This window comes from Microtus pennsylvanicus, chromosome 13 (assembly GCF_037038515.1).
Source record: "Microtus pennsylvanicus isolate mMicPen1 chromosome 13, mMicPen1.hap1, whole genome shotgun sequence".
NCBI lineage: Eukaryota > Metazoa > Chordata > Mammalia > Rodentia > Cricetidae > Microtus > Microtus pennsylvanicus.
In genome coordinates this window covers 47,770,697-47,797,140 of record NC_134591.1, presented here as the reverse complement: position 1 = coordinate 47,797,140, position 26,444 = coordinate 47,770,697, and the positions used below count along the sequence as shown (strand labels likewise).

The following is a 26,444-nucleotide window of genomic DNA, read 5'->3' as shown; positions in this document are numbered from 1 at the left end:
CCAGATGTGGGTCCTGGGAACTGAATGCCAGTCTCCTGGAAGAACAGTGGGTGCTCTTGACCACCGACTATCTCTCCAGTCCCAGAATGCCATTGTGACTACTTCATTGAAACCAATGTTTACGTTGCTTACTGAAGACTGTCTTTTCTACTAGACAAACAGCTTTAACTGTATAATGCTAGAACATGTGAGAAAATTAATGGGATGGGTTATTTTATAATCTCTTATTATAATGTCATCTAACTGTACTGGTCAACTATGAAAAGACTTCATTTTTCCTCTTTGAAGAAATTGACTTATATTGTTGCTGTTATTGTTTGAGACAAGCATTCACTCTATATAGTTCAGGCTGCTCTGGAATTCACTGTGTAGCCCAGGATGGGCTCATTCTCATAGCCATTCTCATTCCTCTATCTTCCAAAATAATATAATATCTATACAGTTTTGTCATTTACATTTGTATTTTTGATTTACATGGGCCATATTTAAGTATGGCGTGATGTAGTGATTCTATGTCTCTGGTCTTCTGAAGGAATTACTTAGGTTGATTTTTGTTCTGAAGTAATTGTCTAGGTTGACTTTGGGTCCACACATGCACAGTATAATTAGTTTTCTGTGTTTGACTTGTTTTGCAAAACATAATGTCCCCCAGATCTATACATTTTGCTACAATGACATGATTTCATTCTTCTTTATGGGTTAATAACGCTCCTTTCAGTGAAGTTAATCTCCTGAAGGCACAGAGCCAAGGGCAAACCAAGATAGGACCCTAGAAGAAATCACCCCAGGGGGCTGGCAGCAGCCATTAAGAGTTTTCCTTGCAGGGGGAATTTTCTCAAATGATGGGATTTCAGAATGTTGTCTTCTTGCTTTTCTCTGTGTTGTCATGGTTCTTATTGCCCCAATATTGATTGCAATTTCATTTTCCAGGTGTGATGGAGCCTGCAGCTTCCTGTTTATTGGGATTCCTTTTGGCTTTTCTTCTCTTACAGTTCACAGTACCTGCCCAAGGTAGAGACATCCTCCCCATTTTATTGATTAAATTTGTTCTTTGGCAATTTCATACATGCTTACAAGGCATTTTACTTACTCTCCCCTAATCCTCTCTCATTTCCCTTTGGCCCTATCATTTCTTCTCCTCGTTACTTCTCTTTCTTACATTTGTGCTTTTTGCTATGCTTTGTAACCCACTGATTTTAACAAGGACTGTCTGTGTGATTGCAAGTTTGGGACTATCTGTTGGTGCATGGTAGACTCACACAACAGAGAGCAACGACTGTCTCTGCCTTAAAATCCATCAGTATTCAGTAGTTTAGGATGGAGGACTAGGGTCCCAAGAGCACCCTGAATGATAATGATAGGCTCCATCTCACACAGGTCAAAGTGCTGGCTACTTCAGTGGCTGTGAGATTATGTTTGCAATGCCTGTGTCATTCTTGAAGACAACGTTTTATAGCAGTTTTCCCCCTCTCTCTTTGATCTTACATTTTTTTCCTGCTTCCTCTTCCCCAATGTTCCTGAACCTTTAATTATCATTTATTCTAATTATTTTGAATACCTATGAGTCTCTGCATCCACCACCCTGTAGCACAGGGAATAAGGCCAACGATAGGCAAATGGGATTTCATGAAATTAAATAGCTTATGCAAGCAAAGGAAACGTCAGTCAAGTGAAGAACCTTTACTCCTCACACTAGGAAGGCAGAGGTGGATGTCTGAGTTGAAAGCCTGCTTGGTGTACATCAGAACTTCTAGGTCAACCAGGGCTACATCATGAGACCCTGTCTCAAAAACAAAACAATCAAACCAAACAAAATAACAAAAAGGAGTGATCTGTTACAATAATTGAGAAAAGGAGGCCATGATTTTGAGTGAGAGCAAGGGGATGCATGGGAGGGCTTGGATGGAGGAGAGGAAATTATCTCTGCCTTATGTCTGGTTATAGTTCCAGGTATCATCTCCATTTTCTATAAAGAGGTATTTCTTTGATGAGAGGGTGGTAGTTTCACTTCCCTCTGAGAACATACATAAAAAAATGTCTAATGGAGCCATTGTGAAATGTCATCCTTCCCACAGCTATGAAATCATGAGTTAACCTCCCAAATGAAGCTAATATAATTTGCTTCTTTTATATAAATGCCTGAGATTATATGCATAGAAATACACATATATGCACCAAGTGTAATACACACATGGTGCATATATGTACAGAAATACATGCATGTATGTATTAAAGTACTTATGTATCTATATATTATTTTAAATAAATGAAATGTACTATGTATATATTTTGAAAATTACTTTTAAAATATGAGTTTTAAGTAATTTTATATGAATATTTTGCTATTATTTTTATAGTCGTGGAGAATCCCACCTTGTGATCACTCAAATCCACTTTACCTGTGTTGTACTGTATGAATCTACTGAATTATTATGCTGTACCATTAAATAATAATGAAAAATTTGTTACAGAAACATACTACTAAAAGAAGAATGATTTATTTTTTCAATATATTGTATATTCAAATACAATGCTAGTAATGTAGAACGTTGCATATGAAACTTCACATATATAAGTGTGTGTATGTATGAAAATTTTAGTATTGATTTCTCAAGGTCCATGTCACTCTACATCATCCCTTCTTATTTAATTATACTTGACTGAATTGATTGAACTTTCTAGAGAGTTCTGACACCTCTGTGTATACCGAGACTAGTGCCTTCTACTTTGGTGTGGCCCTTACAAGAGCACAATACACACACAGTTTTCCCTTCTGCAGTGAGGTTTCTACACTGGCAGGTGCTAAACTCCCTGTGTGAAGGGCTCCCCTAGCTCTACAGGCCTCCGGACTACTCAGTGGTTTCTTTTCTCTCTTCTTGTGTTCTCCTGGATATGAGATGGATTGACCCAACATCATATTTACCTCATGAGCTGAGAATTCATCAATCATCACCTTAAATTATTTAAAGGGAACAAAATAATTAATTCCTTTTCCAGATAAGTTCATGTTTTGAAAGAACTTTATTCAGTGATTTAGTGACGATGTTCAAGATGTGGTGATGTAAATTCCAAAATAGACAGTGCAGAGATGCAAACACCTACTTGAATTTAGTTCGGGTTTTCTTGTTGAACGTATATATATATATATACATTACCACTATATATAATTCACTGAGTTGCACAAATAATGTAATATATACATTATATTGTATAGTGTATATTATATATACATTATATATACATTATTTGTGCAACTCAGTGAATTTTTGCTTATAGGGACATTTATGAATCCATTCCTCAGCTCTAGATACTAAGTATTTTCAGCATCCCAAAATGTTGTTGCATTTTTTCCTAGTCAATACCATCCACTTCTTGCCAAGTGACTATTGTTTAACTCCCATTGCCAAGAATTAATCACAAATATTACTATATTGTTATGTTTATAAAAATCTAAATAGCATCCCAAATCATTCATCGTTATTCATTAATTCTTTTGGAATTGTTTTCAGCATCAGTATTTGGAATTATTTATATTAGTATTATTTTATTACTTTGAGTTTTGGGCCATTATGATTAATGATATCATTAACATTCTTAAAATACACAACCATCTACTAAAAATTTCTGGTTGTGAACATAGGTATATGTATAACTTTAATAGATACTGACTTTTTTTTCATATAAAGGGAGTTTTTTGTCTTTTGGTGTTTGTCAATGTCAGTCAATCCTTGCCCCCCTGCTTCAGCACTGTAATGGGGATCTAGTATGGACCAATGAGGTTTTGCTTGCATTTCCCAGATGGCTGAAAATGTTGAACATCCTTTAATATACTTGTTGGTCCTTAGGATATCTTTTTAAATTAAATATGCATTCTACTGTTTTCCCATTATAGAAAACAAGCTTGATTTATAGCATCTGTCACCTATCTATAATGGGGTTTCTTTCTTAGAAAGAGTGTGGATATCTTCCAGTCTATGGCTTTTTCTTTTTGCCCATATTCTGATATACAAAAATTACTAAATTTTATGAAGTTTGACTTTATCAGTTTTTCTATGATTTGTTCTTATTTTTCCTAGCTTGTGCTTATATTAAAGTATTGCTTTTGCCCTATTGTTCCTATTCATATATAGGACACATTGATAATGAGAACTTCCACAAACTTCTCAACTCTTGAATCCACACTACCAATCATAATGTCATCTTTTTCTTCTTCCTAGCAATGAGCTCCGATATACAAATTAGCATCCAGGTTCCAGATGCAGAAAGTGTACTGGTGGAGTGTACTTCAGGAAACTTGATCCCACCTGCTGAGATTACATGGAGAGACAGCAAGGGGAAAGTAATTCCACCCTCGTCAAAATTTGATTCTCAGGATAGAGCTGGATTATTGTACTTGAAGAGCAATATTCTTCTAAAAAACAGAACACAAGGTCCTATTACTTGTTCTATTTACAATGTAACTACTAATCAGGAGAAAAAGAGAAGTATTTTCCTCCCAGGTAAGTTCTTATGACTTGGTTCTATCAAAGATAAATTGTATTAAGGAGAGAATTGAATGAAATAATAAATGTGAAGTTATATTACAAGTCACAAACTGCTGTAGAGCTGCACTATTTGCGTGGCTTGAAATCAGAAAAATACTATTCTATGGAGAATATTTTAAAGAATGGTAATGGACTGGAGCGAAGCCTCAGAGGGCCTGTTTGGTTGCTAGCACCCATACTGGATGGCTCACAACCCCCTGTGACTCCAGCTCTAGGGTATCAGGTGCCCTCTTCTGGACCCCACACATTCCTCAGGGCATGTGCACATACACACAGCCATCCACCCACCCACATACATCAAAAACAAATCTTAAAGAAAGTATTGAAATAATTGGACAAGGAGTTCTCATTTTGTGTTGCATGTTAAGGATTCAAAAGCTGTATGCTTTCCACATAAATTTCTAGAATTATATTTCAAGATTTGGGCCCTGGATGATTATTTCTCCTTTAAAGTTATTGTTTTTCTTATCTGGAAAATAGCATATTTAATTTGGGGGTGAAATGAAGATTAGAATCTTTCTGTATGTGCCTTTGTAAATAGTAGAGGAGTCAAGGCAACAAGGGAAAGGGCATACTCTAGACACAAAAATAAAGTACCAGTAAGCATAAGAGAGATGTCAGGAGGACTGAAAGGCATAAAACAAGAAGATTACATGGAGTGAAGCAGGAAACAGCCTTAAATCCAATCCCAGATTCTGGAGGGGGAAGGAAAGACAAAACTTCAACCACAATCAAGCTGACAGCCTTTTGACAGTCTTGTACACTTGCCGTGGCTGTAGTTATCATGAGTCCAATTGCAGGGTTTTGATGTTATAGTGACTCCCCTTGCATTGCAATGTAGTATTGGAAAAAAAATCCATTTTTCTGCTCCCTGTGTCTAAGAGCAATGTACACAGGTTCTGAGCTAGCAGTTCTACACATCCTGTGTTACACTCCATGGTGTTTGCCTTATTAATGGACCAGACACAAAGGAACAAGGCAACCTTGGAATAAACCATCTGAAATCATGAGCCAAAATAACGCATTCCTCCTTTAAATGTTCCAAGAAGACATTTGCTACAGTGATAAAAGTGTCTAATACTACCTATAAGTGGAGAAGCAGGATTATAAAACTTAATTATCCTTGCAAGAATGCTGTCAAAGAAGTAAACATGTGCCTCAGAGACCCACTTAATTCTGTTTTTTTGTACTATAGATGTAGATGAAGGCTGATACTTAATGAAATTGGACTGAGAAGAAAACCAAGATTTGGAAATTATTAGTCCTATCATATGATAGAATTGGATGAAAGAAGAATCATGACATTTTACCTTGTAAACAAGGTCCCATAAGATGGATAAGCAGTTAGAAAGCCTTTGGGCATTAATTCAGTTCTTGGCACCCATATGGTAGAAGGAGAGAGCCTGATACTAATATTGTTTTCAAAGTCTGTGCCAAGGAACCACTTAAAACAGCTAAGTTAATAGAGCAAAATAGAAAAGGTAGATTTATTCAATTTAGTTACTTTGGAAAGAGAGGCAAAGATATACATCACAAAGATATCTTCAGGAACCTAATGTGAGAATAAGGTTTGAGCAGATAGCCAAGGATATGTCATTAAGTTATGGTGAGTCTCTTTGTGTGATGGTCTCTGGTATGTCATTTTCACCCCGCAAAGTAAATGGCATGCAGATCGGCCCATGCACAGTTTTTGTAAGTTAATATGAGGTACTGTGTACAAAATGTCCAGTTTTGCAATTTCTTCCATGCCAATAAGAACCCTTCAAGAAAGGGTAGACCCAGCTGGCTAAAACTAAGCCCCAGATAAAATCTAAGAAGTCCTGGTCAAGGCGTGGCAACCCATCATCCCAACTGATCTATAGTTGTCTGGGTTTCAGTTTTATCCCACAAGGGAGTCTGACAAGTTTCTAGATCTGTGTGAAATTTCTTTTCAGGGGAGATAAGTTTCCTCTTGTACTTGAGACTTTTCCTTCTTCTCCCAGTATGAGATTCTTGGGGGAAATTCTCTTTTCCTTGGGGGCACATTGTTCTGATAGTCTTATAGATTGAGAGACACAAATGTTATCAGAATATAAGCATATTTTGGAGAAAAAAGTAATTGACTGTCTTACCCACACCTGTGAATCCTTTTAACTGCAATGAAGATCAGTAGATGCCTATGGGTACAATAGCGGCATGAATGTAATGAGGAAAACCAATCACTTTCTAATTTTATTTAAAGCTTGCTCCACAGGAGGAAACACATATCTTGTATTTGTAAATCTGGCCAGGCGCCTATGGTTGGGAAGCATATAGGCCCTAGGATTGAAACTATTATTATTTTGTTAAATGGACATAGTAACAAACTACCTTCTAAATTGGAATCCCTCTAGCCATGTATTAGAGTAACTTTTAGACTCTTTCAGGGAAGGGATATTATGTATTGGATATTGGTTAACACAGGAACTCACAATGGGTCATAATGTAAAGAATATGAGTTTATGGAGTGCTCAACTACAAATGGTGCATCTAAGTCAAGTATTTGGAATTGATAGACAAAATCAGAGCACTTATTCTGAACTAGATAAGGAGAATAGAGTGAACCTAGCACACTGGTCCTGGTATTCTCAGGCCCTGCTCATGTAACCCACCTTTCAGAGAAGAGGCTTCAGAAATCAAGGAATCCACTACACCTGGTCTCAGCTCTCTCTCTCTCTCTCTCTCTCTCTCTCTCTCTCTCTCTCTCTCTCTCTCTCTCTCTCTCTCTCTCTCCTTTCCAGGAACAAAGCACATGTGGCAGAAAGATGGGTCCAGATGCTGAGAAATCAACATTATGAAAATCCTCATGTCCTACTCTTGGTAACCTTGAATTGATGCTCTCAGTCAGAATTTCCTTCTGCCTACACTTCTTAGTGTTTCCATATCTGACCTTCCTCCTCTTTACAGCTGTCTCAGATGCCATACTTCTTCCAATCACTGAGGCGAGGGCCCCTAGCATCCCTGAGTACTTAACCTTCCTTCTTTTCAGACACCTAGATTATCTCAGTTTCAAATAATAACCAACTCCCAGGTGCTCAAGAAAGAGCAATTGGAGGTGGGGCAGGGAGAAGATATACCCTTCAAAAGCGTGTCCCTTATCACCTACTTTATCCACTCACACTCATTCGCTAATATTTTTGCCATTCTCTAAAAATCCCATCAAATTCTCTAAAAATCCATCAATGGATTAATTCACTGACAAAGTCAGAGCCCTCATAATCTAGACATTTTTCAGTGATTGGGTCTGCCAAATGGGGACTAAGACTGAAATGTGAAACTTTACATTGGAAACGTATATCCAATTCTTAACACCAGGTCCTTCTGTTCTCTTTCAGATGTTCTGTTCAAACCAGCATACATGTCATTGATGTCAAAAAGACCGCCATGCCCTGTAATATATTTGATCATTATATTAATTCTTCATTGTCTCAGATATTTTTGTTGTCTCATATGGAAAAAATATAAATCTACAGAAGGTAAAGTGTTCTGAATCCATTTCTTCTTGAAACCAAATACTCAAGTGTGTTGCATACTGAATAATGTAACCCTGAATTTTAGTGCATCCCAATACTGTTTTTAAACATAAAGCAAAGAAAACCAGCCACAAATCACAATCCCAGAGAACCTAAACAACAAAGATGTTATTTGTTTTTAACTGCTGCATAATACTATGTTATGTAAATGTACCACATTTTCTTTATCCATCTTTGGTCGAGGGGCATCTAGGTTATTTCCAGGGTCTGACTATTACTAATAATATAGCTATGAACAAGATTGATGAGATGTTCTTCTGGTACAACTGTGCATACTTTGAGGATAAGCCCAAGAATGGTATTGCTTGGTCTTGAGGTAAATTGAGTTCCAATTTTCTGAGAAACTGCCATACTGATTTCTAAAGTGGTTGTACAAATTTGTACCCCCACCAACAATGGAGTACTAGTCTCCTTACTCCATGTCCTTGACCACGCTGTGACTCCCAGCAATACTGGAGAAGATGTCTGAACTGGCATACTTCTGTAATCAAATTAGTGAATACCCTAATTGTCATCATAGAACCTACATCTAGTAACTGATGGAAGCAGATGTAGTGATCCACAGCCAAGCACTAGGCTGAGCTCCTGGAGTTCAGTTGAAGAGTGGGAAAAGGAATTATGTGAATGAGGTGGGGTGGCAGATAATGAATAAAGGAATCCCCAGAGACAGCCAACCCTACCTATTGGGACCTCATGGACTCTGGACTGAAAGCTGGGGAATGTGCATGTGACCGAACTAGACCCTTTGCATGTGGGTGACAGTTTTGTGACTGGATATATCTGTAGATCTCTAGCAGTGCCATCAGGATTTATCCCTGGTGTATGAACTTGCTTTTTGGAGACCATTACCTATGGTTGGGTAAAATAAAAAGTAAATATCACTGTTCTAGGAGAAAAAAAAACAAGAAAGAGAAATATACAGCATCAAATAGCTGGATTATTCATCTTTCCTAATCTTTCTCAAAATGTTCTTTTGTTATTCTCATGAGAATAGTCTGAATGCTATATACATTAGGGTTTTTAATGTAATCTAAATTTAAGGAGTTAAGACATGTTGTATAGAAGGCATGGGATACATCTAGAACAGCCTTTTGCAGTGCTGGATATCAGGACATGATGAGTAAGATGAGTAAGACAGAGGTTAACGACAGAAAAGAGGTAAAAGGTTTCCTTTATATTTAACTAACTCACAGCATCCCCAAACTACCATTTTATTGATCTTCTAAATTTTAGACCTTTAAAACATTCAGACAAGTCTACATGCTACAGGTATGAATCCAGGTAGGTTACATTCTGCAAAATGTGGAAGAAAGTGGGAAGGGGTTCTTAGTTCTAGCCTTGATTTACCCAAAGCACAAATGATCATAAAACTTTATCTTCAAAAACTTTACACTTTGTAGGAGGAGGCTGTTTGTTCATCCCAGCCACTCAGAACCAAAATGACCACGCAGAAACTATATTAATTAAAACACTGGTTGGCCTATTAGCTCTAATTTCTTATCAGCTAGCTCTTACATTTTAATTTAACCCATTTCTATTACTCTGTATATCACCACGTGGCAGTGGCTTACTGACAAAGTTTCAGCATGTCTGACTCTGGCAGTGGCTCCATAGCGTCTCCATGACTCCACCTCCTTTCTCCCAGCATTCTGTCTAGCTTTCCCTGCCTACTTAAGTTCTGCCTTGCTATAGGTTCAAAGCAGTTTCTACATTCATTAATGGTAATCACAGCACACAGAGGGGACTCCCACTTCAATACTTCATAAGAGAAAAGAACTTTTGTATATTCTAGGTTATTCTGGATGAAGGATGACTCGAACTGGGAAAACTTTAGAAATAAATTCATTTAACTCAAAGGATGAAATCTATTTGAGATTTACTGTTAAAATGAGACTTAGATTCTTTAAAAAAACATGAGCTCATATGATACAATGTGGGCAGTCATGTACCCAATGCATAAAGACCTCTATTATTCTGAATGTATATTCATAAAATGCCAGGGGATAGAATCAATAGCTTATCTTACTAATTTATCTAAACAACCTCATGAAGTTCTACTTATTATTTCTAGATGAACGAGTTAAAGACCCAAGGTTTTAGGTAAATTGTTCAAGTTGAATCAATCTATAAATGTGGATCATGAGTTCAAATCAAAGTGTTTCAAATGCCAGACATTTTGCTTCAACCCTGATACTCTTTACCAAGATGTGGACCAGTCAAATCTTCCTTATATACTTTCACTGGTGAAGTAGCTACTACTTCCCTAGCTAACTTGACTTATTCATTCATTTAATCAACATTTGTATATTGGATAGTTCATAAATATTAGAGCTGTTATAGACATTGAATATAAAGTAAAAGAGTGGATAAGAGTTTATTTTGAATGACAAAACTCTTTATTTCCTTATTGTTCTTGTTGGTAGTTGCTGATACTTATGATCAAATATAATAAACAAACACCAACAAAAACCAGAAGAAGTAAACTAATATACACACAAAGAGAACAAAGTCAATATTAAATACAAACCAAAAGAAGCAGGTAACAACAAAACAAATTTTTCTAGATCTTTCCATCCTTACTGTTCATAGTTACTTATTTCTTGCATGGTATAATTCAGAATAACACAACTATCTTACTATTTGCTTTCTTCTATAAGTGTTTCAAACTAGTGAATCGATAATTTTTCTAATCTAGATAAATATAAGGAAGCAAGGTTTGGTAAGCAGCAGCATACTGCCTTGAAGCAATCTTTCTCACATTGTAGCAAGCTTCCTAGAATAAACATGGAAGCTCAAGAGAAGAATAAATGGATGGCTAATAGAAAGGATGCTATAGAAATCTTGCTGGGTGCACAAAAGTCATTATAACTGTTGAAGTCTTGATTTCCAAGGTAGCTTCTTTCCCCTTTTAGCTAGCAGAAACCCTACTCCATGGATCCTACAACCTTTAGGCACTTGAGCATTGAGGGCCCCACAGCATCCAAGTTATATTTCCAGGCTGATTACATGCTGCACAGTTGTAAGAAAAATGAGAAGATATTTATTATTTGATCTTGTTTTTTAAGCCTTCTCTGCCTTCATCTTAAATGGCCATAGATCTTAGCTTTGCCCAATTCTAAGTTCTATCTTCACTAAAAATTCCTAACCCTGATCCTAAAAATCTTGCTTGTGAGGCTTTAGCCCTGAAATAGGTTTAATAAACCTCCAAGACACTTCCTCTATTCAGCATTTCTCTTGCTGTTCCAATGCATTCATTACCAAAGTTCTAGCTTCCTAAATCTTATTACTCACTCTTTTTCAGATCCGAAGAAAATGAGACTTGGCTATGAGATTGTCTGTGAATGTCTACTGTTAGCTTTGTATATTGGCTTCCTTCCTCTCTACTTGAAATTCAGGAGCCAAGGTGAGTGGAATGAGAACGGAGTCTGTTGTTTCACGTTGCCTTTTCCCGGTGCCTTCTCATCTTGGAACTATTTAAATCCGAGTAGTCTATTGCAGCATTAGCAGTCATGTTTTCGGTGACATCCCAGTGTCTTCAATTACTGACATTGGAACTATTTATTTTCCTAAGTTTTAGGCTTCTATCATGGCTGCTTATATGTTCATACTCACAATTACATCTGCTTGTAAAGCAATGAAAAGGATGATCTCTCTAGGTCTTGCCTCTGTTTCATCCCAAATATACAGACGTCTTTTACACAGCACAATTTTTGGTGTCTCCTATCATTTACATTAAGCCAACGATTCATAAACATTAAAAAATACTTTTGGATTAGAGATCCCCTCTGATAATTAATGGAAAAAAACAAGTATAGTTTTTCTTTTGATTTCCTTTTCATTTTCCGAGATGACTGAAAGCTGATGTTTGATTCTCTTGGATAAGCATTTGCAGGCTATTGAAAGTATGTGGTTGTTCTGTAACATAGAGTGTTTATAAGATAGTATCTGAAAATTTAAAAATTTCTTTAATTTCATTTTGGATATCAGGAAGTATTTTATAAAAAAACAACCAATGAAGTCACCCAAACAATCTAATTATTACTTATAAGTGGTTTGCACTCATCCATAAGACAAAATCATATCAGACGATAGATTCAGATGTACCTTCCTCTGGTTTAACCTGTATTTCAGAATGACTGTCAATGAAACTCATTCAATCTATTTCACTGCAAATCATACAAACCAGCCTCAAATCCTAAACAAATGAATGAAAAGGAAACTTCTCTGCGAGTCAATGGGAAAACAGCAAAACTCTATAAAGAAACTGAAGATAAAATTAACTTCCAGCACTATGAAATATACTAAATGTCTTAAACCAATCTTTATGATTATAGTATATCTTTCTATCCATCTAACACTTATATAGCGATGTAATTTTAAAGTGATTTTGGCCACAAAGAAAGAGAGAACAATATTTTGAGTGACAGGAAATATGAATATATATGAATCTTTTCTCCCCATCTTCCTTCTTTCATCCATTTTAATTTTCTGTTGATGTCCTTATAAGCTGATTTTAAAGACCATATCAGGATTATATATACAGACTAATTCTAACTCTGAGAACTCTCATAAGAAGGAGTGTCATAGAAATGTCCACATTCATATGAGGAGTCCAAAGTAGTGAACACTGAAACAGTCTGTAAAAAAAAAATCACATAAAACAGTACATCTTATGGAACACTGTGAAAAATAGAATTTAAAAGCTGAGGAGATGGCTTATTGATTAAAAGCCTTTCTTGCTCTTAAAGAAGTCTGGTTTTTGCACCAGCATCTATATGGCAAACCAAAATTTACTATAATTACAATATTGGAGTTCTGAAGACTTCTTCTGGCCTCTAAAACTCATATGTATAAAATAAAAAATAATTATATTTTTGTTAAAAGATAATAGAATTTAGAAATTATTTTCCCTTAGCAATATTGCAGCTGTTAACTGGTACCAATCTCATGCAAAAATTGAAGACAAAGACAATTGACAAGCTCTCCCATTGTGTATAGAGGGGCAGTTGTCAAAAGAGTTAGAGTTTTCAAAATTAGCATTGATGGTCAAGACTTTCTATGTATATTAAGCATATGAGATATAGCTTTTGTATTTAAAAATGGAAGAATTCACTTAAAATATGGACAATGAAAAATATTATAAAATACGAGAATATTTCAAAAGACCAAGTAGAACATCTATATAGATACATTTATACTAACAAAAATAAAAATAACTCAGTGGAAGCATTAAACAGGAGATCAAATGTAATGAAAAAGAACTGGACTTCAGATATCAGGAAAGATACAGTGTGTACATAGCTACCACACATGGCACAGGCCCAGATTATGCACCAGTTAGCTCTCGTCAGAGAAGCTCCAATTTTCAGCAGGTAACAGTCAACAAGGAGATTAAGGTGTAGAGCATAAAAGAAGTCTGAATGGTCATTCCTAAGCAGGATATTTATAGCCCGTCTACTTGCGAAGGCTCATGGATCAATGCAGAAGAAGAGAAGGAAATGTAAGAGCTGCAGGTGGTGGATGACTACAAGGAAATTGTTTTCTCTGTGCAGTTACACATATGAACTCACAGCAGTTGAGACAGCGTGCACAAGACCTGTGCAGAACTGGGCCAGAGAAAACTGCAGCATAGAGAGGTGGGTTGGGCATGAAGTCACACCCTTAGCTACAGAGGTATTGGTAGCGGATAGCTGCTGGGAGAGGGAGAATCAGTTTCCTTTAAGGCTGTGGACTCTTATATGTTGACCATGCTCCAATGAAGGAACACATCCAATAATATACAGGCAGCACAAACTGTACTAGGTGTGAGTGTGTGTGCGTGTGTGCACACGTACGTGTGAGTGCATACGTGTACACACGTTCACATATACACATACATCTCTGTGAGAGTACTCTTATTTTTCATAATAAATATCTGTTGGTCACCACAATTTCCTCTATTAGAATGTTCCTTAATGTCTAGAAGATCCTTATCATTGCATCAAATGCTTCCTTTTCTCCTTTGCTTAGCTCTCCTTTTATGTTTTTAGATGACTACTGATCCCAGCTTACTACTTGATTCTATTTCTTACTGTGTTTTCACCTCTCTGTTAAAAATTTCCAACTCAAATTCAAATGAGGTAATTGCAGTTATAATAACTTATTTCAGAACCCATACTTCTCATTCTTAATCTCACACATCACATTTTAATACACCTATCCATTTATTACTTACATGGATTGAGATTGACTTTGAGCTCTCAAATGTTACAATCATATTCTTGGTATGCAGTGTATTAAAATATGCTGCCCTACTGAGCTGCAATGACAGAGCATGTTGACTTATTCAGCTGCTCACTGCACTAATGTATTTCTTTTCTGCTTTACCTGAGACATCTTGTTTTGGCAGCTCCTAAACCAGAGAATAAAAATCAACCAGAGGGTGCTCTCTTCTTTTTGTGGATAAATGTGTAAAAATAACATTTTACAATTTACATGCATGGCTCAAACCAAACTGCACAAACTCTTTGACTCCCTCAAACTGAAAAGTTATGTCATATAACCTTGGATCGGTGGCCTAAACTTTGCTCTCCAAATGAAGTCTACTCAAAGCCCCCTTTTTCTCTTTATTATTGACTAGGGTCCTGTGATATGGCTTATTAACTTGTGCATATTCAACTGTCTCCGTTTTATTTATTTTAAAACATGTTTAACATTTCTTTCTCTTTTTTCCTAGCTTCTATTTTGGACGATGCATACCCATTGTATAGTAATTGGCTGTGGGATGTATGCATAATCTTGGTTGTGATGATGATATTTTTCACTGGACTCATTGTGCTTCTACTTTATACCCTAAAGAGTAAGTGAATCAGTGGGGCGGGAATTCCAAGGATCAGTCTCCTGACTCTACCGAAATCCCCATGAATCTAATCTTTACTTGGTAAAAACTGGAGGAAAGTAGAGGCTTGGATTATTGCTATTTTTCTTTACTTCTATAAGCAGATTGGCCTTGCCAAGAGCTCATTAGGTTAGCAAGTAGGCTAGCCTGTGGAGCACTATTATTGTTAAATTAGTTGAGAGTGGAAGATTGACCTTTCCTGAGGACTTCCTTATGGATTTCACTGTTCCTCTTTTAAGTACTCTCTGTGATGCTAACCTCAGCTAAGGGGAGTTCTACCAGTCTTCTCCTCTGCAGTGCTATTGGTCATTCATCTCTTTATTAGACCGAACAGGTGTTTTAGGCAGATAACACAGCTTCTCAGTTTAACAAATGCAACATAAAAGAATACAATGCATCTTTGCATCATTAAACAAATATTCCACAGCATAAATTAATGCAACACATCTTAAAACAGTATTTCTAAACACACACAAACTGTAAATTTTGGCATTTGTTGACATGGGAAGATGAAGAAGAGGAAGAGAGACAGCCGAACTTTTCGGAGACTGGCAAGTATCACACCCAGAAGAGAACACTTGTTTTATAAAGTGAATGAGAAAGCCCAGTGTCTGCAAACCATGCTTAGGCATTTGTCCACTATCTGAAAGAAAAAATATTGAACAAAAGAGAAAAGACAAAAAACTAAAATACTTTAATAAGTTCATTTTTTTATTTAAAACAATATTGGTTGAAGCCATAAGGTAAAAATTTTATAAAGTCACAATATTTTATAATGACCACATAAATTTTAATACAGGTTTTCTTCCAACACATGTTCTAAAAGGAAACAATATATGAGATCCTTTTATTTATTGATTGATATGGATTTTTTCTAAGAACTTCTTCTTCTTCTTCTTCTTCTTCTTCTTCTTCTTCTTCTTCTTCTTCTTCTTCTTCTTCTTCTTCTTCTTCTTCTCCTTCTTCTCCTTCTTCTTCCTCTTCTTCTTCTTCTTCCTCTTCTTCCTCTTCTTCCTCTTCTTCCTCTTCTTCCTCTTCTTCCTCTTCTTCCTCTTCCTCCTCTTCCTCCTCTTCCTCTTCTTCCTCCTCTTCCTCTTCTTCCTCTTCTTCCTCTTCTTCCTCTTCTTCTTCCTCTTCCTCTTCCTCTTCCTCTTCCTCTTCCTCTTCCTCTTCCTCTTCCTCTTCCTCTTCTTCTTCTTCTTCTTCTTCTTCTTCTTCTTCTTCTTCTCCTTCTTCCTCTTCTTCCTCTTCTTCCTCTTCTTCCTCTTCCTCTTCCTCTTCTTCTTCTTCCTCTTCCTCTTCTTCTTCCTCTTCTTCCTCTTCCTCTTCCTCTTCTTCCTCTTCCTCTTCTTCCTCTTCTTCCTCTTCCTCCTCTTCCTCTTCCTCTTCCTCTTCCTCTTCCTCTTCCTCTTCCTCTTCCTCTTCCTCTTCTTCTTCTTCTTCTTCTTCTTCTTCTTCTTCTTCTTCTTCTTCTTCTTCTTCTTATTCCTCCTCCTCCTCCTCCTCCCCTCCTCCTTCTCCTCCTCCTCCTCCTCCTCCTCCTCCTCCTCCTCCTCCTCCTCCTCCTCCTCCTCCTCCTCCTCCTCCTCTTCTTCTTCTTCTTCTTCTTCTTCTTCTTCTTCTTCTTCTTCTTCTTCTTCTTCTTCTTCTTCTTCTTCTGAAAGGTCCCTAGGAAGCAACCAGAGAGGTAATAGACTCCAGAGCTATTTAAGTCTATTAAGATAGGGAGAATCTGGCCTTTTTTGGTTGAGTTCTTAGTTTCATTAATAAAAGAATTTAAACAGAGGTAAGGGGAAACTGTGGTGCAATTTTAATAGTTTAAAAGAAAAACAACAGAACCCATGTATACTTGGATATACTTTTTTACTGTTTTCTCTTTGTGGGGCTACCACTCAGTTCCCAAATAAATACATGGAGACATGTTATTTCTTACAAATTCCTGACCTTAACTTGGCTTGTTTCTTGCCAGTTTTTCTTGATCTAAGTTATCCCATCAACCTTTTGTCTCTGGGCTTCTCTATTCTATACTCCTTTCTTTACTTATTTCACAGCTGGTTTTGTAATTGCGTGGCTGGCTCCTGGAGTCCTTTCCTCCTTCTGCTCCTGCCTTCTCTTTTGTAGTTTCTCTGCCTGGCAGCACTGACTATACTTCTCCTCCTCCTCCTCCTCCTCCCCTTCCTCCTCCTCCTCCCCTTCCTCCTCCTCCTCCCCTTCCTCCTCCTCCTCCTTCTTCTTGCTTAATGCAACCCCCAAACATGATTTTCTTCTGCTGTTTTGTTTACATCAGCCAAAGAACAGAACCAACAGGATCGTTTAAGCCAAACTTCACACGAAGCTGGTCAAGAAATGTCATCACTTTTGGTAACTGTTATTTATTTGTTTGTTTGTTTGTTTGGCTGGCTGTCTGTTTTACATCTTGGCCATAGTTTCCCCTCTCTTCTCTCTTCCAAGTCCCTCTGGCCCAATTTCACTCTGTTCTAATACCCCAGGTTACACCTCCATTTCTGTTTAGGAAAGAACAGGTGTCCCATTAGTATCAATAAAACATGGCATATTAAGTCATAGTAAGACTAAACACCTCCCCATGTATTAAGGCTGGGCAAGGTAATCCAGTATGTTAAGTAGGGTCTCAAAAACCTGTAAAAGAATCAGAAACAGCCCCTATTCCCACTGTTAGGAGTCCCACAGTGGGACCAAACTATACAACTGCAATATATATGTTGAGTGCCTGGGTCAGTCCCATGTAGGCTCCCTGGCTATTGGTTGCAGTTTCTCTAAACCCATATGAGTCCAGGTTAGTTGATTCTGTGAGTTTTCTTGTGCTGTCCTTGACTCCTCTGGCTCTTACACTCCTTTCTTTTCTTCTTTTGCGGCATTCTCCAAACTCTACCTAATGCTTGCCTGTGGGTCTTCATTTTTTCCCATCAGTTGTTGGATGATGCCTCTCTGATGTCAATTGTGCTAGGCAGCAATTTGTTCACAAGAGATGACCAATAGAGTAAACATATCAGCTATTGCAAGGAGTCTAAGCTAGGGTTTTCCTTGTAGATTGCTGAGAGGTTTCCTTCTGCCAGGTTTTTACCTGACCACGAAGTGCCCCCCCTTTCCAGTAGTCTCTTTCAGTATTCTCCTCTTCTGTCCCTCCACAACCCAATTGTTCATGTTCCCATACTCACCTACCCTTAGTCTACTCATAAAGTCTCTTCTATTTCCCCTACCTAGGGAGATCTGGGTGTGCCCGCATGAACCCTCCGTGTTACCTACTCTCTCTGTGTCTGTGGATTGTAGCATAGTTCTTAATTTTACAGTTAATATTCACTTATTAGTGAGTACATACCATGTTTTTTTTTTCTGTCTAGATTATCACACTCATGATGATTTTTTGTCTAGTTCTATCCATTTGCCATGAGATTTCCTGGTGTCCTTGTTTTTAACAGTTGAGTAATGTTTTATTGTGTAAATATACCACATTTTCTTTATCCATTCCTTGACTGAGGGACATCTGGTTTCTTTCCAGGTTTTGTTTGTCTTTTTCTCAATTTCTTTAAGTGATTTGTTCATATGCTTTCTAAGGACCTCTATTGACTTCATGAAGTAATTTTAAGGCTATTTCCTCTGCTTCATATGTGTTTAGAGGTTTAACATATAAAGGTAAAGCTATTAGAATTATACCTGACTTCTTAACAGAGACACTAAAATCTAGACGGGCCTGGACTGATGACTTGCAGACCCTAAGAGACCACGGATGCCAGCCCAGACTACTATACCCAACAAAACCCTCAATCAACACAAATGAAGAAAACAGTCTTGATGTTGTAGGAGAGCTGGGCTTTAGTGATACTATATTGCCTTTACTTTTATTATGTTCTTACACTTGTGTTTAAGCATATATATTTAGGATGATTATAGGTCTAGGTGTTGAATCCTTAGTTTGTCTTTGTTATGTGGGTGTTTTCTTCCTTGGTTTCTCTTTCTTCTCTGGTCTAATGGCCTAAATGTCTGGTTACCAGTGAGTCTTCAGGTTCAGTTTGGTGTCCCCTCTGGAGTTTTTTTTTCTTCTAGGGGGTCCCTAGATCTGATCTGGCCTCTGAAAAAGCCTGAGTATTCTTCTGAAGTTGTAGACCAGAATATGTAGCCATGGGGAAGGGATGGAGACTGGGTTCCTTAGAACTTGTCTGGCCTCTGCAGTCCCTAGGACAGACCTGGTGTCTAGGACAGCTACCAGTGCTGGGGTACCTAGATACAGTCTGTACTCCAGTAAAGCTGAAGGCATGTGCTCTAATAAAGTTGAAGTCTTCTTCTGAAGTTGTTCACCCAAATATGGAGCCAGAGGCTAGTGTTAAGGTGTTGGGGTTGTGTGAGTAGTCTGAAGTAGTTGGGAAGGCTTTAAGGTTTTTTTTTTTGTTTATCAAGCTAATTTCTTTTTTTTTTATTGAAAAAAAATTTCCTCCTCCTCCCAGCCTCCCATTTCCCTCCCACTCCTCTCCCCTCCCCCCACTCCTCTTCCCCTCCCTCTCCAGTCCAAAGAGTAGTCAGGGTTCCCTGCCCTGTGGAAAGTCCAAGGTCCTCCCCCCTCCATCTAGGTCTAGGAAGGTGAGCATCCAAACTGGCTAGGCTCCCACAAAGCCAGAACATGAAGTAGGATAAAAAACCCAGTGCCATTGTCCTTGGCTTCTCATCATCCCTCATTGTCCACCATGTTCAGAGATTCCTGTTTTATCCCATACTTTTTCAGTCTTTAAGGGGGTTTTGTGGGTAATGGGAAGTGCCTTAACTGGGATTTCTAGGACCAGCCTGGACTCCCATAAATCTACCAGTACTGTATAGCCTAGTTTGGAGTTGAGGGGGAAGGTACTTTCTGGGATTACTGGGTGGATTTTAAGGAGAGGATTATCAGGCAGTAGGTGGTATCTTAGTGTCCCTAGGTCCAACATGACTTCTGGTAAAGTCAAAGACTTCTTCCAACTTCCAAAATAGTAGACCAGGAAAAGGGGTCCAAGGGTAGAGGTGAAGTCTTGGGTTGTTGAACAGGCTTTAAAGGATTTAATGGGTGATGGGTGGTGTCCTCTCTGGCATTCCAAGGACCACACTGTCCTCCAGTACAGCTGCCTAGTCTGTGGTGATATGGGAAGTTTTTCTGTATATGTGTTACTTTTATTGGCTAATGAATAAAGACTCTGCTTTGGCCTATGGCAGTACAGAATATAGCCAGTCTGGAATATATATATATATATATATATATTAGCAGAATCAGACAGAGACACCATGTAACTGCTGAAAGAGACAGACACCAGATGGGATCTTAATGGTAGGTCACACATGCTCATAGCAATGCAAAATAATGGAAATGGGTTAATTTAAGATGTAAGAGTTAGTTAATAAAAAGCCTGAGCTAATAGGCCAAACAGTGTTATAATAAATATAGTTTCTGTGTAATTATTTGGGTCTGGGAAGCTGGGAAATGAATGAGCAGCCTCTGCTTGCACATGTTGTCCCAATGAGGGGCAACTACATCCACTTGAAACCTGAGAGACCTTGGGAAGGAATTATACACACAAAAGAACAGAATTAAGCACAGCTCTTTGGTAGCCACATTTTTTTTCAGATGGGCTCTGTTTGTTGGAGGCAAGCAGGGGCACATCTCCTTTAAGAGAGTTCTTCCTAACTCAACATTAGCAGTGAAGGCTGTGTGACTTTTTAGGGGAGGGCTTCCTGTTTGTGCTGGTTCTGATATGGAGCACTTAAATGGAGTCTGTGAGCAGTTTGTTACAAATTGCTTAATGATGACATAAACCAGCTGTGTTCTTGGAGCTAGGGCAGTGAACATAGCTTGCAGAGCTGGTGGTGAACATACCTCCACCATGTTGGACTAGGTGGGGCCAAAGGGCAAAGCAGTCTTAGTCCTAGATGGGCCCATTTAGTATTTAGATAAAAAGGCACTCCTGGTCAGAAAATGATTATAGATAAGCAATAAAGGCAGATTCAGAAGAAAAAGACCTCTGAATGTGTTACAGTGTTGGATAAATGCATGTAGGCTTGTGAGAGAGAAGAAAAAGAATATAGACAGTTTATAAAAAGAAGTAAATAGTTTTAAAAATAAAACAAAACCTTTAAAGAGACAGTAAAAGTAATATAAAAGAGTACAGGCAATCAGATTAAAGGAATAAGAAAAAATAAGCAATGCAAAGATGGAATACACACAGAGAGTCTGGATTATGTATATTATTGTGTTTTCTTTAAAATTTTTGACTGCAGAGAGACATTTGATTCTGGGAGCTGCTAAACAAAATCAACATATATTATTTTAATGGCATCTTGACTTCAAATTTGAGTGTAAGGACATGCTACATTGGAAAACAGGTTCTTCTTTTGTTTCCACAGAGGATAGGAACCTATGGATTCCCTACAGGCTAATGTGTTTTGATGGAACAAGACTCCCCAAAAGGCCTCTGTGAACCCCTAAAATATTTCCCCTGATGTACAGCGGGAAGCAGTTTGGAGAAAACTGTGCTCAAATTTCCAAAATGATTGTTTATAAACATTTGTTTTTATTTAAAGGGGGTTGATTATAAGTGATTAATAATCACGCTCAATTTAAAAAAAAGATAAGGGGGATATGATATAGAGATGAATACTTTGCATGGGTATGGATCCTGGTCTATTGATACATATTTAAGATTGATTTTGTTATACTGTGTATGTATTTCTACTCTTGTTTAAGGTATTGTGTTTGTGTAGCTCATATAGAAATGTAATGCATAGATAAGAAATATAGATAAATAGATAGTTTTCTGTAATAATCAAACTTGTAGTCATGTTGGTTATGTTTTCTAGATGTACAAAGATATATTTAAGATAGATAGGTATTCTTCAAACCTTTCAAAGACTTACAGGATATGGCATTTAAAATATTTTAAGAACTTAGACTATTCTTGACAATGAGACACATCTGCTCCTGGATGCACCAATTACTTGAAGAGGATGATGGCCATTGAAGGATGTTATTATGGAGTTTGTGAGCCATTTGGACAAGAAAATACTCTTGCCTGGACTGCTTGATGGCATGCGGTGTAAACTGGACATGTAGGATGAACAGCAAAATTATTGATAAACTTACCAAAAGAAGGTGTGACAGTCTTTCCAGGTTCCTGCTACATGAGAGGACTATAAAACATTTTACAGGACACAGAAGAAAGGAAATGATGAACTTTGTCAGTACAAAGTAGAACAGATCTTCAAATTTCCTGATTCACTGAAAATCCTGCCAGATATTATGGGTCTGTAGGCTGAAGATGGATGCCCCAAAATTATAGAAAGAACTTTGGGTGACTGTCCAAGCAGCAGATGTCTCTTTCAATTCTAGAATTTTAGAAGTTACTTACAATGCACTTCCTATTTACTTAGGTAATATTATATCCTTCTGGAGTCCTTGATGGTATTGAAGAAAGATAGTTATAATTAATTATAAGAGATAAATTAGATATAAAACTTTAGACTCACAAAGATAGGATAGATGATAAAGTATTTTCCTTAATTTTCCAAGTAAATGGACTAAATATTATAACTATAATTCTTACTTGATAACTATTTTGTTATATGTAATTTTGCTATGTTAAGTTAAAACATTTCTTTTTCATTAGACAAAAAAGGGGAAATAGTGTGGGAAGTCCTTCTGTCTATGTATTGCTTTTATCCGTTAATGAATAAAGAAGCTTCTTTGGTCTATGGCAGTACAGAATATAGCCAGGCTGGAAAAGGTATATATATATATGAAGAGTAGACAGAGTCAGAGAGATACTATGTAGCTGCCAAAAGAGACAGACACTGGATGGAACCTTACTGGTAGGCCACAACCTCAAGGCAATAAAAATAATAGAAATGAGTCAAGATGCAAAAGCTAGTCAATAAAAAGCTTGAGCTAACAGGCCAAGCAGTGTTGTAATTAATATAGTTCCTGTGTAATTATTCAGGTCTGGGCAGCTGGGAAACAAATGAGTGGCCACTGTTAATACTGTGGATCCTAGTGTGGGGTCCAGGTGAGAAGGTTCTGCTAACTCTTAATATAGCAGGTTAAAATTTTCTCTGTTCTCAATTTTAATTAATTTCTTTCTAAACTTCTTTCTAAACAAATCTGTGAAGTAAGTAATGTTGGAAAAAATGTCCTAAAACCATAGAAGTTATTGTTAGTCTCAGTGATAAATGTTGCCTCCTTAAAGCATCATTTGACTTATATGTAACAGATAAACAACACATGACATCATAAGTATTTATCTAAAAGTGACAAACTCTGTAACTAAAGTATGCAGTATGCTTATCAAAGGTAGCAGCTTATTGAATTGGTCAGAGGAAGAAGATCCAGTTTCAATGCATTTGTCCCAGAACAAAGTGTAAACCCATCTCTTACAGAAACAGAGAAGAAATGCGCTACTCATAAAGGATGTGGCTAATAGAATCAATAAAATTCGGAGGCCCTTAGCAAGTCAGTAAAAGTTATAAAGTGGCTACAAATCATGAAATATTGGAGTTTGTCAAAAGCATTTTTTGGAATCTAATGAGATAGATCGTGTAGTTTTTCTTCAGTTATTTTTTATATATTGGATTACGTTGATTGATTTCTTTTTTGGTTAAACTATTTCTGAATCACTGGGATGGAAACTACTTGGTCATGGATGATGATCTTTTCAATGTGTTCTTGGATTCTGTTTGCAAGTATTTTATTGAGTATTTTTGCATTTATGCTTCTAAGGGAAATTGGTCTGTAATTCTATTTCTTTGTTGAGTCATTGTGTGGTTTGGGTACCAGGCTGACTATGACCTCACAAAATGAATTTGGCAATGTTCTTTCTGCAACTATTTTGTGGAATCATTTGAGGAGTATTGGTATTAATTCTTCTTTGAATGTCTGGTAGAATTATACACTAAAACTGTCTGACCCTGGACATATTTGGTGGGGAGACTTTTTAAAACTTTTTTAATTTTTATTTTTTTATTAAATTTTTTTAATTAAAAATTTCTGCCTCCTCCCCGCCTCCCTTTTCCCTCCCCCTCCCCCACTCCCCTCCCTCTCCAGTCCAAAGAGCAGTCAGGATTCCCTGCCCTGTGGGCAGTCCAAGGTCCTCCCCCCTCTATCCAGGTTTAGGAAGGTGAGCATCCAGACTGGTTAGGCTCCCACAAAGCCAGTACATGCAGTAGGGTCAAAACTCAGTGCCTTTGTCCTTGGCTTCTCAGCAGCCCTCATTGTCCACCATATTCAGTGAGTCCAGTTTTATCCCATGCATTTTCAGTCCCAGTCCAGCTGGCCTTGGTGAGCACCTAATAGATCAGCCCCACCGTCTCAGTGGGTGGGTGTCCCCCTCACAGTCTTGACTTCCTTGCTCATGTTCTCCCTCCTTCTGTTCCTCATTCGGACCTTGGGAGCTCAGTCCATTGTTCCAATGTGGGTCTCTGTCTCTATCTCCATCCATTGCCAGATGAAGGTTCTATGGTGATATGCAAGATATTCGTTAGTATGGCTATAGGATCGGGCCATTTCAGGCTCTCTCTCCTCAGGTGCCCAAGAACCTAGTTGGGTACATCCCTCTGAACCCCGGGAACCCCTCTAGAGTCAAGGCTCTTGCCAAACCTAAAATGGCTCCCTTAATTAAGATATATACTTCCCTGCTCCCATATTCATCCTTCCATTATCCCAACCATCCCATTCCCCCAAGTTCTCCCTATCCTCCCCTTCTCACTTTTTTCTCCCTATCTCCCCTTTTCCCCATCCCACCCCACCCCCCAGTTCCCAAATTTTTGCCCAGCAATCTTGACTACTTCCAATATCCAGGAGGATGCCTATATGTTTTTCTTTGGGTTCACCTTCTTATTTAGCTTCTCTAGGATCACGAATTATAGGCTCAATGTCCTATATTTATGGCTAAAAATCAATTATGAGTGAGTACATCCCATGTTCATCTTTTTGGGTCTGGCTTACCTCACTCGGGATAATGTTTTCTATTTCCATCCATTTGCATGCAAAATTCAAGAAGTCATTGTTTTTTTTTACCTCTGAGTAGTACTCTAATATGTATATATTCCACACTTTCTTCATCCATTCTTCTGTGGAAGGGCATCTAGGTTGTTTCCAGGTTCTGGCTATTACAAACAATGCTGCTATGAACATAGTTGAGCATATACTTTTGTTGTATGATAGGGCATCTCTTGGGTATATTCCCAGGAATGGTATTGCTGGGTCCAGGGGTAGGTTGATCCCAAATTTCCCGAGAAACTGCCACACTGCTTTCCAAAGTGGTTGCACAAGTTTGCATTCCCATCAGCAATGGATGAGGGTACCCCTTCCTCCACAGCCTCTCCAGCAAAGGCTATCCTTGGTGTTTTTGACTTTAGCCATTCTGACAGGTGTAAGATGATATCTCAAAGTTGTTTTGATTTGCATTTCCCTGATCGCTAAGGAGTTGAGTATGACCTTAAGTGTCTTTTGGCCATTTGAAGTTCTTCTGTTGAGAATTCTCTGTTCAGTTCAGTGCCCCATTTTTTTAATTGGGTTAATTGGCATTTTAACGTCTAGTTTCTTGAGTTCTTTATATATTTTGGAGATCAGACCTTTGTCTGTTGCGGGGTTGGTGAAGATCTTCTCCCAGTCAGTGGGTTGCCTTTTTGTCTTAGTGATAGTGTCCTTTGCTTTACAGAAGCTTCTCAGTTTCAGGAAGTCCAATTTATTCAATGTTGCTCTTAATGTCTGTGCTGCTGGGTTATATGTAGGAAGTGGTCTCCTGTGCCCATATGTTGTAGAGTACTTCCCACTTTCTCTTCTATCAGGTTCAGTGTTTTCAGCCTGATATTGAGGTCTTTAATCCATTTGGACTTGAGTTTTGTACATGGTGATAGATAAGGATCTATTTTCATTCTTCTACAGGTTGACAACCAGTTCTGCCAGCACCATTTGTTGAAGATGCTCTCTTTCTTCCATTGTATACTTTTAGTTCCTTTATCAAAAATCAGGTGTTCAAAGGTTTGTGGGTTAAAATCCGGGTCTTCTACTTGATTCCATTGATCGACTTCTGTTTTTATACCAATACCTGGTTGGGAGACTTTTAATGACTGCTTTTATTTCAGTAGAGGTTATAGATCTGTTTAAAATATTTGTCTAATCTTGATTTAAGTTTGGTAAGAGAACCTATCAAGAAAATTATCTGTTTCTTTTAGGTTTTCCAATTTTGTGCAGTGTAGATTTTAAAAGTATGACCCAATGATTCTTTAGATTTATTCAGATCTCTCTCAGAGTAAAATATCTATATATCTGCTCAGTCCCTAGGAAGTTCCAGAGAGGAAATCATCGTATACCACGGAAGTTGCAGTGAGGAAAACATCCTGGAACAAGGAAGTTGCAGTGAGGAAAACATCCTGGAACAAGGAAGTTGCAGTGAGGAAAACATCCTGGAACAAGGAAGTTGCAGTGAGGAAAACATCTTGGAA

At 37.7% G+C, this 26,444-nt stretch overlaps 1 protein-coding gene across 1 annotated transcript; it reads left to right on the top strand.

The window, feature by feature from the left end:
* The first annotated feature begins 935 nt into the window (after positions 1-935).
* Positions 936-26,444, top strand: LOC142833299 (selection and upkeep of intraepithelial T-cells protein 10-like). Its single transcript, XM_075944595.1, has 6 exons — positions 936-1,011; positions 4,218-4,499; positions 7,898-8,038; positions 11,397-11,498; positions 14,811-14,933; positions 26,277-26,444. Exons 1-6 carry the CDS (start codon positions 936-938, stop codon positions 26,327-26,329), a joined length of 777 nt encoding a protein of 258 aa, XP_075800710.1. The 3' UTR covers positions 26,330-26,444.

Bases quoted from the DNA above. Each gene is read 5' to 3' on its own strand.
- LOC142833299 (XM_075944595.1), top strand. From the start codon at position 936: ATGGAGCCTGCAGCTTCCTGTTTATTGGGATTCCTTTTGGCTTTTCTT. The intron at 11,499-14,810 runs GTGAGTGGAATG...CTTTTTTCCTAG, and splicing joins CTTGAAATTCAGGAGCCAAG to CTTCTATTTTGGACGATGCA. The intron at 14,934-26,276 runs GTAAGTGAATCA...ATATCTGCTCAG, and splicing joins TCTACTTTATACCCTAAAGA to TCCCTAGGAAGTTCCAGAGA.